Raw genomic sequence first — 14,002 nt, forward strand, 5'->3', positions numbered from 1 at the left:
TGCAAGTCTTTGAGGCGGAGGGACTGTTTGCCATCAGTTTTGTTTTTTGTGCCTGCTGAAATCATGTGTTTCTCAGTTCTGCTGGTAGTTTCTGCAGCAGGTAGGAGCAGAGTCATGGGTGCACAGTTAATGTTGGATTGCCAACAGTGAGTCACAGTGAAATTTTCAGCCTAACTAACACAGCTTGGATTTGAACAATATAGCGTGTCCCAGGAGGAGAAGGATAGGAAGTTAAGAAATAGGAGCAGAAGGAGACCATTTGGCCCCTTGGGACTTTTCCACCATTCAATACGATCATGGCTGATCATCTACCTCAACTCCAGCTTCTTGCACTATCCTCATATCCCTTTGTATCCAAAAATCTTTTGACCTCTGTCTTGAATATACTCAATGGCTGAGCATCCACAGCTCTCTGGGGTAGAGAATTCCAAAGATTCACAACCCTCTGAGTGAAAATATTTCTCCTCATCTCAGTCCCAAATAGCCGACCTCTTATTCTGAGCCTGAGACCCCTCGTTCCAAATTCCCCAGCCAGGGAAACATTTTCTCAGCATCTACACTGTCAAGCCCTCTAACAATTTTATTTGTTTCAATAAGATCACCTCTTTTTCTTCCAAACTCCAGGGGATATAAGCCTAGTATACTCAGTCGTTCCTCATAGGACAAGCCCCTCATTCTATCCTACAGTCCTCAGCCCAGGCATCAGACAGGTGGAAATAGTATAAGTGACCACAATACTGCTTTAGCTTGCATTGTGTTTCTCTGTTTGGACCTCAAGTTACATATGAAGATTTTTTTTAAATGACAGGTAAAGATCCACTGCTTCTTTGAGCATGTCCCACATGGTCATAATGACTGCTCAAAAAATGGGAGATCCCTTAGGGTGCAGATTTATTAGAATGGTATCAGTTATATGTTGAGACTGGAGAAGCTGGAATTGTTCTCCTTAGAGCAGAAGGTTTGATAGAGACATTCAAAATTATAAAGGGTTTTGAGAGAGTAAAGGAAAAGGGTCAGTAAGCAGTAGACACAGATTTAACATGATTGGCATAAAATTCGGGATGGGGATGTGGAAAGGGGAATTTTTTTTTTTTTACAGAGTTGTGATCTGGAACGCGTTGCCTAAAAGGGCGATGGACACAGATTCAATAGTAACTTTCAAAAGGGAATTGGATAAATACTTGAAAAGGAAAAATTTTCAGGGCTGTGCAGGAGTGGGACTAAATTGGATAGCTTTCTCAAATGGCACGTTTTGTGCTTTAAGATTTTGTACAGACACTCAGAGCTATGTGATCTCCTGGTAAAGGTGAAAAACAGGATTTTAAACAGTTGGGCGAGTTACCCGTTTTGGTGTTCAGAATTAGTACATTGTCCCTGATTTTTATTACAGGGACCCACCTCTTATTTGTACAAGCTGATTGTTGCCCCAGCCAGAAACTGCTCCATCTCTCTCATGAAGGTAATTTGTTTGATTATTTATCTGGTGGTGTCTTCCTAGAGGGGGCACTTGCACAGATTTCTATCTGATGCCACTTGGGTGTCAGCTGTGGCTCTGTTCACAGCACACCTGCCTCTGAGTCAAGGAGGTTGTGGATTCAAGTCCCACTCCAGGACTTAAGCACAAAATTCACACTGACATTCCCAGTGCAGTACTGAGGGAGTGCTGCACTATTGGTGGTGTTGTCTTTCCAATGAGCCATTAAACCGGGGCCCATTCTGCCATCTCAGGTGGATGTCAAAGATCCAATGACACTATTTGGAAGAAGAGCAGGTGAGTTCTCCCCGGGGTCAATATTTATCCTTTAACCAACATCACTGAAATAATTTACCTGGTCATTATCATGTTGCTGCTTGTGGGAGCTTGCTGTGTATAAATTGGCTGCTGTGTTTCCTATATTACAACAGTGATTACACTTCAAAAATTTCTTCTTTGGCTGTAAAGCACTTTGGGACACCCTGGGGTCATGAAAGGCGCTATATAAATGCAAGTCTTTAATATGTGGTGACCTGGGTGTCAGATTAGATTTGGATGCTCATGACTTCTGACTCAGAGCTGAGAGTGTTAGCCGCTGAGCCACATCTGTTCGTGTGAAGAGTCCTCCTAGTCTAGCAGTTCTTATATGTGTGACCAAAAATCGGTGGCGCAGTGGTTAGCACTGCAGCCTCACAGCTCCAGCGACCCGGGTTCCATTCTGGGTACTACCTGTGTGGAGTTTGCAAGTTCCCCTGTGACTGCGTGGGTTTCCACTGGGTGCTCCGGTTTCCTCTTACAGCCAAAGACTTGCAGGTTGATAGGCAAATTGGCCATTATAAATTGCCCCTAGTATAGGTAGGTGGTAGGGGAATTGAGGGAAGGTGGGGATGTGAGAGGGTAATGAGATTAATGTAGGATTAGTATAAATGGGTGGTTGATGTTCGGCACAGACTCGGTGGGCCGAAGGGCCTGTTTCAGTGCTGTATCTCTAAATAAAATAATAAAAACACTAGCCTGTTCACTTGCACAAATGCCTTTAGTGTCAAACAAAGCCTCCACCTCTTCTATTTAATGGTTTTAGCCAACAAAATGTCATTCCTCAGCGTATTACATCTGCATACAAGTAGGTGCAATGTCCTTAGAATAGACAAATCAGTAAAGCAGTTTTTTAAAAAAACATTCAAGAACTTAACACCAGAGTACCTATGGTGCTAGTGCTAGGTTACAGGAACATGCCCTGGCAGGATTAGTATTTTCAACCTAGTTGACTATACAAATAGCTTTCTAGGTTAACTTTTAAATTGTGTACTGTACACTTTATACACTGCTATAATATATTTATTCACAGTAGTATCTGCACTAGAATTATTAATTTTTTAAAAATCTATTAAAATATAATTAAGCATTAGGCGAACCACATTAATAATATGGCGAAACACATGCAATAATCTCAAGTTTGGCTGGTAAGGATTTAATCACAATGACCGCTGCGCATTTCTGAGTATGATCCAGCCTGCTATCCAAGTGCATTTAGAAGTAGGAGTATAATGTGCTCGTACGGTCCGTAACCGATCCACTTCTGTGTCCGTGCGAATAAGTAAGCTTGCTGCTAATTTATTGACATGCTCATCTCTGTCGACTTCACAGCATCCACCAGGAAGGACAGCTCATTGCACAGTGTCTCATACCGAAAAGCCAACCGGATCTGAGCCACGTTAGTCTTCCGGATGTCATTCCCCTCGGGCCCCTCCTTCAAGTAGTTTACCCCCAAGTAGTGTTGCTTCTCCTTTTGAAGAGAAATAAAGGCAAGTGTATTAGTTTTGCTCACATGCTTAGAATCATAGAAATTTCTGGCATAGAAGATGGCCATTCAGCCCATCATGTCTGTCGTGGCTGAGCAAGAGTTATCTAGCCTAATCTCACTTCCCAGCTCTTGGGGTGTAGCTTTGTAGGTTACAGCACTTCACGTGCATATTCAAGTATTCTTTAAATATGACGAGGATTTCTCCCTCTACTGCCCTTTCAGCCAGTAAATTTCAGACCTCCACCATCTTCTAGATGAAAAAATTTCTCAACTCCCTTCTAATCCTTCCACCAATTACTTTGATCCTGTACCCCCTGGTTATTGATCTCTCTGCTAACAGAAATAGAGTGGATAATTTTATACAGCTCAATTAAATCTCCCCTCAGCCTCCCCTGTTTCAAAGAAAACAACCCTAGCCTATCAAATCTTTCCTCAGTTAAAATTCTCCAGTTCTGGCAGCATCCTCGTAAATCTCTTTTGTACCCTCTCTACTGCCTCTCTAATGTAGTGACCAGAAGTGTATGCAGTACTCTAGCTGTAGCCTAACTAGTATTTTATACAGTTCTAGCATAACCTCCCTGCTCTTATTCTATGCCTTGGTTAGTAAAGGAAAGATTACCATCTCTTACAGAAAGTAAACCAAATGCCACCTTAGCCACCCTGTCTACCTGTCCAGCCACCTTCAGGGATCTGTGGACATGCACTCCAAGGTCCCTATGTTCCTCTATACTTCTCAATATTTTACTATTTATTGTGTATTCCCTTGCTTTGTTAGCCCTCCCCAAATGTATTACCTCACATTTCTCCAGATTGAATTCCATTTGCTACTTTTCTGCCCACCTGACCAGTCCATTGATATCTTCCTGGAGTCACAGCTTCTTCCTCACTATCAACCACACAACCAATTTTTATATCATCTGCAAACTTCTTAATCATGCCTCCTACTTTTAAGTCATAGAGAGATACAGCACTGAAACAGGCCCTTCGGCCCACCGAGTTTGTGCCGACAAACAACCACTCATTTATACTAATCCTACATTAATCCCATATTCCCTACCACATCCCCACCATTCTCCTACCTACACTAGGGGAAATTTACAATGGCCAATTTACCTATCAACCTGCAAGTCTTTGGCTGTGGGAGGAAACCGGAGCACCCGGCAGAAACCCACGCAGTCACAGGGAGAACTTGTAAACTCCACACAGGCAGCACCCAGAACTGAACCCGGGTCGCTGGAGCTGTGAGGCTGCGGTGCTAACCACTGCGTCACTGTGCCGCCCGTATTGCCTCCTACTTTTGTGAAGACAAAGTATTCTTTTAAGAACCATGCCCATGTCTTCTTTCACACACAGGCTACCTTTTGGTCCCTAACGTGCTCTACTTATTCCTTAAATAGATGCAAAATACTGCGGATGCTGGAAATCTGAAATAAAAACAAGAAATGCTGGAAATACTCAGCAGGTCTGGCAGCATCTGTGGAAAGAGAAGCAGAGTTAACGTTTCGGGTCAGTGACCCTTCGGGTTCCGAAAGCATTTTAAGAATTCTGTTCCCTCTATATCTTTTACACTGAATTCATCCCATTTAATATTAGAGTAGCTGAAATCCCCTACTGTTTCTGCACTTCAGAAATCTGCCTACGTATTTTGCTCTTTTATTTCCCTCCGACTGTTTGGGGGGGTGGTCTACACTATACTCCCAGTTGTGCGATTTTCCATTTTTTATTTCTCAGTTCAACCCATATGGCCTCATTTGATGCTCCTTTAAACACATTATCCCTCCTCACAGCTGTGATTGTTTATTCAACCAATATTGTGACATGCTTTTCCACACCCCCCCCCCTTTTTTTTTTATCCCCCTCTTGATCCTGTCTGAAATCCCTGTCACCAGGAATGCTGAGCTGCCATTCGTACCCTTAAGCCATTTCTCAATAATAACTTTTTCATCATACTTCCAAGTGTCGTTCTGTGCCCTCAGTTCATCTGCCTTGTTCACTGAGGCTCTTTGCATTGAAGTCTAACCATTAAACACTTCCAGTTTCTATTTATTTTGCATTCCACACCTGCTTACTATCTCTTTGCCTTCAGTTTCCAGCTTTGCTTCTCTCCCTTCTCAATCTAGGCTCAGATTCCTATCTCCTGCCAAACTGGCTTAAACCCTCCCCCACAGCAACCTCCCTGCCCCAATATTGGTCTTGGCCCTGTTGTGCAACCTGTCTGGCTCGCCAAGCTCCCACTTCTCCCAGAACCCATCCCAATGGCCCAGAAATCTGAAGTCCTCCCTCCTGCACCATCTCTCCAGCTGTGCTATCCTATTTCTATACTTAATATCCCATAGCCTGGATTACAAGCTCAAAATGACTAGAGTTGGGACTTGAATATATAACCCTCTGAATTAGAGTCAAGAGTGCTACCACTGAGCCACAGCTGACACCTTTGCTTTAACTTGTTCAGGCAGCATCTGTTTTATTTAACATATTCTTCCTGAGCAGACAACCAGCAAGTGCAAGTCGCCTCCATCTCCAACTCGTACAGCCTCACCATAAACAGAGTTGCTAGTTTATCCTTCAATTTGCAGCCCCTCTTGTAAATCAGTTGATATAATAAGGCCTCAGGACTCTCTCCATTATTCTCTTAATGTGCTTTCAGTGATTGATTCCAATGGGCCTGCTTGCACAGATAAAAGTCTAAAAAGCAATAATTCTTTTTGTAATTCAGTCTGTGACTGTATTGATTCTCCGCTTTGTCTGGAGAAAAGTGAATGCAGATTGTAATGGGAGGAACATTCTCCCACGCGAGGAAGACTTGGCACCATGTGTGGGTTTGCACTCAGTCGCTGGTCATGTTTCACTGTTTAGACTTCAAAATTACATCATGGTACAAGTTCTAAATGTTCTCTCCATTATCTCAGGGCAGTAAAGGGACTGGACCAGACTGCACAATACTACTTGCAGTTTCAAAGCATGCATAGAATTTAGTTGGAACAGTAAATGAAACTGAGAGGCTAAGTCCTATTGTCAGCCCTGGATCGATGTTACCACCCTCTCTCTGCAGACTCAGGACATAATGGGTTCAAATCCTACTCCAGAAACATAAGCTGACATTCCCAGTGCATTACTAAAGGAACACTGCACTGTCGAAGGTGCAGTCTTTCAGATGAGACGTTAAACTGAAGCCCAGACTGCCTTCTCAGGCGGACGTATAAAATCCTACTGCACGATTTGAGGAAAAGCAGGGGAGTTCTCCCTGATGTCCTGGCAACTATTTATCCCTCAACCAATTATCAATAAAACTGATCATCCGGTCATTCATCTAAATGCTGCTTGTGGGATCTTGCTCTGTACAAAATGGCAGCTCCTTCTCCTACAGTACGACAGCGACTCCACTTCTAAAGTACCGTAAAGAACTTTGGGATGCCCTGAGGCCATGAAAGACACTATTGAAATGCAAGTCTTCGTCTTCCATTAACCAGTCAAACACTTTCATTTGCTGGTCATTAATATAACCTCTTGTAAGACTCAATATGTTTTTTGTAAATCTGTACCTCTGCCATGGTTGCAATTTAACCTTGCTCGTCTAGTTAATGGCAGCCATGTGACTCATCACCGTCCCACTCTCAATCTGTTACAAGCCACAGCGGTGCAGAGGAGGAGATCGGGGACTCTGAAAAATCACAGGGATGACTTCTGGCACAAGAATCACCATTCGGCCCATCGTGTCCACACCAGCTCTCTGAAAGAGCAACTCCCTCAGTTCCATTCTCCCACCTTCTCCCTGTAATCCTGCACATTCTTCCTTTTCATATAACTGTCTAATTCCCTTTTGAATGCTTCAATTGAACCTGCCTCCACCACGTTCTCAGGCAGTGCGTTCCAGACCTTAACCACTCGCTACGTGAAAAAGTTTTTCCTCATGTCACTTTTGCTTCTCTTACCAGTTACTTTAATTCTGTGCCCTCTCGTTCGCGATCCTTTCAGGAGTGGGAACAGTTTCTCTCTATCTACTCTGTCCAGACCCCTCGTGATTTTGAATACCTCTGTCAAACCTCCTCTCAACCTTCTCTTCTCCAAGGAAAACAGTCCTAACTTCTCCAGTCTATCTTCATAACTGAAATTCCCTGGAACCATTCTAGTGAATCTTTTCTGTAACGCTTTCACATCTTCCCTAAAGTGCGGTGCCCAGAACTGGACACAATACCCCAGCTGAGGCTGAACTAGTGTCATAAACAAGTTAAACATAACTTCCTTGTTCTTGTACTCCATGCCCCTATTAATAAAGCCCAGAATACTGTATGTTTTATTAACCACTCTCTCAACCTGTCCTGCCACCTTCAATGACTTATACACATATACACCCAGGTCTCTGCTTCTGCACCCCCTTTAGAATTGTACCCTTTATTCTATATTGTCTCTCCATGTTCTTTCTACCAAAATAAATCATTTCACATTTTCCTGCATTGAACCTCATCTGTCACCTGTCAACCTATTCCACCAACTTGTCTATGTCCTTTTGAAGTTCTACACTATCCTCCTCACAGTTCACAATGCTTCCAAGTTTTGTATCATCTTTGAAATTGTGCCCTGTACACCAAGGTCATTAATATATATCAGGAAAAGCAAGGGTCCCAACACCGATCCCAAGGGAACTCCACTACAAACCTTCCTCCAGCCTGAAAAACATCCATTAACCACTACTCTTTGTTTCCTGTCACTCTTTGTTTAAGAAGGGTAGCAAGGATAATCCAGGAAATTATAGGCCGGTGAGCCTTACGTCAGTGGTAGGGAAATTATAGAGAGGATTCCTTGGGACAGGATTTACTCCCATTTGGAAACAAATCAACTTATTAGCGAGAGGCAGCATGGTTTTGTGAAGGGGAGGTCGTGTCTCACTAATTTGATTGAGTTTTTTGAGGAAGTGACAAATATGATTGACGAAGGAAGGGCAGTGGATGTTGTCTACATGGACTTCAGTAAAGCCTTTGACAAGGTCCCTCATGGCAGACTGGTACAAAAGGTCACACGGGATCAGAGGTGAGCTGGCAAGATGGATACAGAACTGTCTCGGTCATCGGAGACAGAGGGCAGCAGTGGAAGGGTGCTTTTTTCAATGGAGGGCTGTGACTAGTGGTGTTCCGCAGGGATCAGTGCTGGGACCTTTGCTGTTTGTAGTATATATAAATGATTTGGAGGAAAATTTAGCTGGTCTGATTAGTAAGTTTGCGGACGACACAAAGGTTGGTGGAGTTGAGGATTCTCGGAGGATACAGCAGGATATAGATCGGTTGGAGACTTGGGCGGTGAAATGGCAGATGGCGTTTAATCTGGACAAATGTGAGGTAATGCATTTTGGAAGATCTAATACAGATGGGAAGTATACAGTAAATGGCAGAACCCTTAGGAGTATTGACAGGCAGAGAGATCTGGGCGTACTGGTCCACAGGTCGCTGAAAGTTGCAACGCATGTGGATAAGGTAGTCAAGAAGGCATACGGCATGCTTGCCTTCATCGGTCGGGGCATAGAGTATAAAAATTGGCAAGTCATGTTGCAGCTGTACGGAACTTTAGTTAGGCCACACTTAGAATATTGCGTGCAATTCTGGTCGCCACACTACCAGAAGGACGTGGAGGCTTTGGAGAGGGTACAGAAGAGGTTTCCCAGGATGTTGCCTGGTCTGGAGGGCATTAGCTATGAGGAGAGGTTGGATAAACTCGGATTGTTTTCACTGGAACGACGGAGGTGGAGGGGCGACATGATAGAGGTTTACAAAGTTATGAGCGGCATGGACAGAGTGGATAGTCAGAAGCTTTTTCCCAGGGTGGAAGAGTCAGTTACTAGGGGACATAGGCTTAAGGTGTGAGGGGCAAAGTTTAGAGGGGATGTGCGAGGCATTTTCTTTACACAGAGGGTGGTGAGTGCCTGGAACTTGCTGCTGGGGGAGGTGGTGGAAGCAGGTACGATAGCGATGTTTAAGAGGCATCTTGACAAACACATGAATAGGATGGGGATAGAGGGATACGGTCCCCGGAAGTGCAGAAGGTTTTAGTTTAGACAGGCATCAAGATCGGCGCTGGCTTGGAGGGCCGAATGGCCTGTTCCTGTGCTCTACTGTTGCTTGTTCAGCCAATTTCATATCCATGTTTGCTCACAGATCTGTTGTGTGGCACTGTATCAAATGCCTTTTGAAAGTCCATGTACACCACATCAACAGCATTGCCCTCATCAACCCTCTCTGTTACCTCCTCAAAAAACTCCAGCAAGTTAGTTAAACATGATTTTCCCTTCAGAAATCCATGCTGACTTTCCTTAATTTGTCCATGTGACTATTAATTCTCCAGTCCTCGGGTACCACCCCCAAGTCTAAGGAAGACTGAAAAATTATGGCCAGTGCCTCTGCGATTTCCACCCTCACTTCCCTCAGTATCCTTGGATGCCTCTCATCTGGTCCTGGTGCTTTACCCACTTTAAGTACAGACAGCCTATCTGATATTTCCTCTTTATCAATTTTAAACTCCTCTAGTGTCTGACTTACTGTCTCTTTCAACATTACCAAGGAAGAAGATGCAACCCAGGCAAAGACAGATGCAAAGTATTCATTTAATACCTCAGCCGTGCCCTCGGCATCCATGTATAAATCCCCTTTCTGGTCCCTAATTGGCCCCACTCCTCCTCTTACCACCTTTTTGCTATTTATATGCCTATCGAAAACTTTGGGATTTTCTTCAATGCTAGCTGCCAGTCTCTTTTCATGCTCTCTCTTTGCTTCTCTTATTTGTTTTTTCACTTCCCCTCTGGACCTTCTATTTCAGCCTGGTTCTCAATAGTATTTTCTACCTGGCATCTGTCATAACACACTTTTTCTTCTTTATCTTAATCTCTACCTCTTTTGTCATCCAGGGAACTCTGGATTTGTTTACCCTACTTTTCCCCTTCGAGGGAACATACCTTGACTGTGCCTAAACTATCTCTTCTTTGAAGGTAGCCCATTGTTCATCTACTGGTTTTCTGCCAACCTTTGACTCCAATTTATTTGCCCCAGCTCCATTCTTACCCCATTGAAGTTGGCCTTTCCCCAGTTAATTATTCTCACCCTGGATTGCTCTTTGTCCTTTTCCTTAGTCAGCCTAAACTTTATGATACAATGATCACTAAATGCTCTCCTACTGATACTTGATCCACTTGGCCCACCTCATTCCCAAGAACCGGGTCTAGCAGTGCCTCCTTTCTCATTGGACTAGCAACATACTGCCGTAGAAAATTTTCCTGAACACACTCTAGGAACTCTTGCCCCTCACTGCCCTTTACACTAATATTATCCCAGTCTTTGTTGGATAACGGTACCAATGTGGACCACGACGCCTGACTGTTCACCCTCCCCTAGAAGAAAGTCCTGTAGTCACTCCGTGACATCCTTGACCCTGGCACCAGGGAGACAACACACCATCCTGGAGTCACATCAATGGCCACAGAAACACCTGTCTGTTCCCCTAACTAACTAGTCCCCTAGCACTATTGCTCTTCCACTCTTCTTCCTCCCCTCTTGTGCAGCTGACGCACCTGTGGTGCCACATGCTTGGCTCTGACTGCACTCTCCTGAGGAACCATCACCCTCACCAGTATCCAAAATGGAACACTGATTAGCGAGTGAGATCATATCAGGAGACTCCTGCACTACCTGCCTGGTTCTCTTAGAATGCCCGGCGGTCACCCATTCCCTCTCTGCCTGTATGCTCCTAGCCTGTGGTGTGACCACCTCCCTTAATGTGCTGTCCATGTAGTCCTCTGCCTTGTGGATGTACAACAGTGACTCCAGCCGCTGCAGAAGTTCCGAAACCCAGAGCTCAAACTTCTGCAGTCGGTGGCACTTACTGCAGATGTGTTTGTCTAGGACAAGTGGCAGGAAGCCCCACCCCTGATCCCAGGGTCAGGAGGAGGGGCCTTGAGGTTTAATATTCTAGTTGGGCACCCAACACAGAGAGGATGCTGCAATCTGCAGTGTAGGATGTCTCTCTTCCTCACCCCAGAGAGATGGAAAACATTTGTCTTAGGATCTTTGATAAAAGGAAGGGAGAGGGGATGGGTGTGGAAGGGATTTAAAAATCACCCAAGCCCTGCCACCATCCCCCACCCCCCCGCCCTCCCCCCAGCATATAGGAGTCCCAGTCCAATTGCCGAGTTTTCCATCTCACTCCCACTGGAATTACAGTCCCAAGGTGTCTCTGTGAAAGGGGAGGTGAAGGATGCACAAGAAGATAACCAGATGCCTGATAATCTTCATACCTTCAAATCACTGGCAATATATCACTTGCAGACAGCAGAACGAAACCTGGCCCTAGCTGTTTTTTTCAAGTCTTATAATTCCCTGGTTTGTTGTTCATTGAAATTCTCCACCTCTGCCTCAGTGTGCTACCTGAGCACAGTTTTATTAAACATGCTGTTTTTGTAGTTTTACCTCGTGGGACAAGCCACTCTGAAGCACACTGTTCCTCGCTATCTCACACAGGTCGCAGGTGCTGAGTTTCCAGACTTGTGCAGCTATTGCATATTCCTCCATTAGTGCCTCCTGGATCAAAACAGAGCCATTTGTTAGTTCTCTACCTCAAAACACAAGCATCAACATGCAAGAGGCCAGAAACAATCCTGACTGATATTGTCCTTCCATTTTAACAGGGTTCCAATGCAAAAGCCTCGTCAGCAGCACCTCCCAAACCCGCCACCTCTACCACCTAGAAGGACAAGGGCAGCAGATGCATGGGAACGCCACCACCTGCAAGTTCCCCTCCAAGCCACACACCATCCTGACTTGCAACTATATCGCCGTTCCTTCACTGTCACTGGGTCAAAATCCTGGAACTCCCTTCCTAACATTTCCTGGTCAGGGTGGAGACAGGGGTTAAGCTTACCTGGAGCTCACCTGCTCCACAGTCTCGTCCCTTGGGACACCAGTCCCTGCCAGTTGAGTTTGGAGTCGATGGACATGACTAGCTCTGTTCAGCAGGCAAACCTGCTGTCACTCAGTATGTCAGCCTGTCAATATCCCACCAGGAAACTGCAGATTTAGGCATCACTGTCCCAGCAACCATCCTCCCTCTTACATTACTGGCCTCAGAAGGGCCCATGGGACCTGGCCTAATTCACAGTCCTGCTGCTGGACAGACGGTGGCTATTTGGGCTCCATTATTACTAGCTGATTGCCCACAATCAGGTGATGACCATAAGGTTGTCTTATATTAATGTGCAAGAGTTTGGAGAGAGAGACTCTGGAAATACACACCACAGAACCACCCATTGGTCAACTACATTGTGACAATTCACATTGTAAAATTGAATGGGAAAATGTTGACATAGTAATTTACAATGGGACAGATAAGTTGGGAATAATGCAGGGATGCGTAACTGCAACCAGTGTCAAACAAAGCATTCTAAAACTAAATTTTGCATGGTTGACTTCCCTTTGGATTTGTTCTTCCGGCTGAGAGTTAGATCTCTCAGGCCCACTCTCAGGGTGTGGGGAATTCTGGACGGTGTTCACATAAACAATCAATGGCGATAACAGAAATGACCCAATCAGTGTCTGCATTAGCATCACACAGCGCTTAGAGGCACCAACCTTTGTGTAATGAAACTGCATAGGGTCGTCAGTAGAAAGAGAAACCTTGAGGCCTTTGTGCAGGAACTCTCGCAGTGGGTTTTTAGAATATTCCAGAAAAAGGCTGTTATTGCTCAGTGGAGACATGGCAATGGGTATCTGAGCAAGGTAGTAGAGATACTGAAGCACTGGGCTCTGGAAAGTTGAAAACACATCGTAAGAAAAGAAAATACTGCAGATGCTGGAAATCTGAAATAAAACCAAAAAGTTCTGGAAATATTCAGCAGGTCAGGCAGCATCTGTGGAGAGAGAAGCAAAGTTAATGTGTCAGGACAGTGACCTTTCAACAGATGATCAGTTCTGGAGAGTCAGTACTAAGGGAACGCCATACTGTTGGAGTGGCAGTGCTGTACTGTCAGAGGAGCAGTACTGAGGGCATGCTGCCTTGTCAGAGATGTCATTCCTCAGGTGCGATTGAATCTGTTTCCACTGCCCGTTCAGGCAGTGTGTTCCAGATCACTTACTGCATTAAAAAAAATATATTTCTCTGGTTCTTTTGCCGGTCACCTTAAATCCGTCTCCCCTGGTTACTGAGCCTCCTGCCAGTGTAAACCATTTCTCCTCATTTACTCTATCAAAACCCTACATGATTTTGAACACCTCAATTAAATATCCTCTTAATGTTCCCTGCTCGAAGGAGAACAATCCCACGTTAGAGACTCAGTCATTTATGGCATAGAAGGAAGCCATTCGGCCCATTGGGTCCGTGCTGGCTCTCAGCAGAGCAATCCAGTCAGTCCCATTCCCCTGTCGATCCCTGTAGTCAAGCAAGTCTACTTCCTTCAAGTATCTATCCAATTTCCTTTTGAAATCATTGTCCCTGCTTCTACCACCCTCGAGGTAGTGAGTTCCAGGTTATTACTACTCGCTGTGTAAGAAATTTCTTCCTCACATTCCCCCGGCATCTCTTGCCCAAAACCTTAAAACTCTGTCCCCTAGTCCTTGCATCATAAGTTAATGGGAACAGCTTTTCCTTGTCTAACTGATCTAAGCCTGTCATAATCATGTACACCTCTATCAAATCGCCTTTGTTCCAAGGAGAACAACCCCAGCTTTCCAATCTAACCTTGTAACTAAAAT

The 14,002-nt window shown here is 44.7% G+C and overlaps 1 protein-coding gene across 7 annotated transcripts in view; it reads right to left on the bottom strand.

Moving 5' to 3' along the window:
* Positions 1–2,512: 2,512 nt before the first annotated feature.
* LOC137377210 (AMP deaminase 3-like) overlaps positions 2,513–14,002 on the bottom strand; it is a 106,209-nt gene continuing 94,719 nt past the window's right edge. For all 7 annotated transcript variants that reach the window (XM_068046719.1, XM_068046717.1, XM_068046716.1 and 4 more), the window contains 3 exons: positions 12,884–13,057; positions 11,726–11,836; positions 2,513–3,260 (listed from right to left, as the gene is read on the bottom strand). In XM_068046719.1, coding sequence (XP_067902820.1) covers positions 3,084–3,260; positions 11,726–11,836; positions 12,884–13,057 — 462 coding nt within the window. In that variant the 3' untranslated portion in view covers positions 2,513–3,083. The remainder of the gene's footprint in view (positions 3,261–11,725; positions 11,837–12,883; positions 13,058–14,002) is intronic.

The sequence above is a fragment of the Heterodontus francisci genome, chromosome 14, assembly GCF_036365525.1.
Source record: "Heterodontus francisci isolate sHetFra1 chromosome 14, sHetFra1.hap1, whole genome shotgun sequence".
NCBI classification, from domain to species: domain Eukaryota; kingdom Metazoa; phylum Chordata; class Chondrichthyes; order Heterodontiformes; family Heterodontidae; genus Heterodontus; species Heterodontus francisci.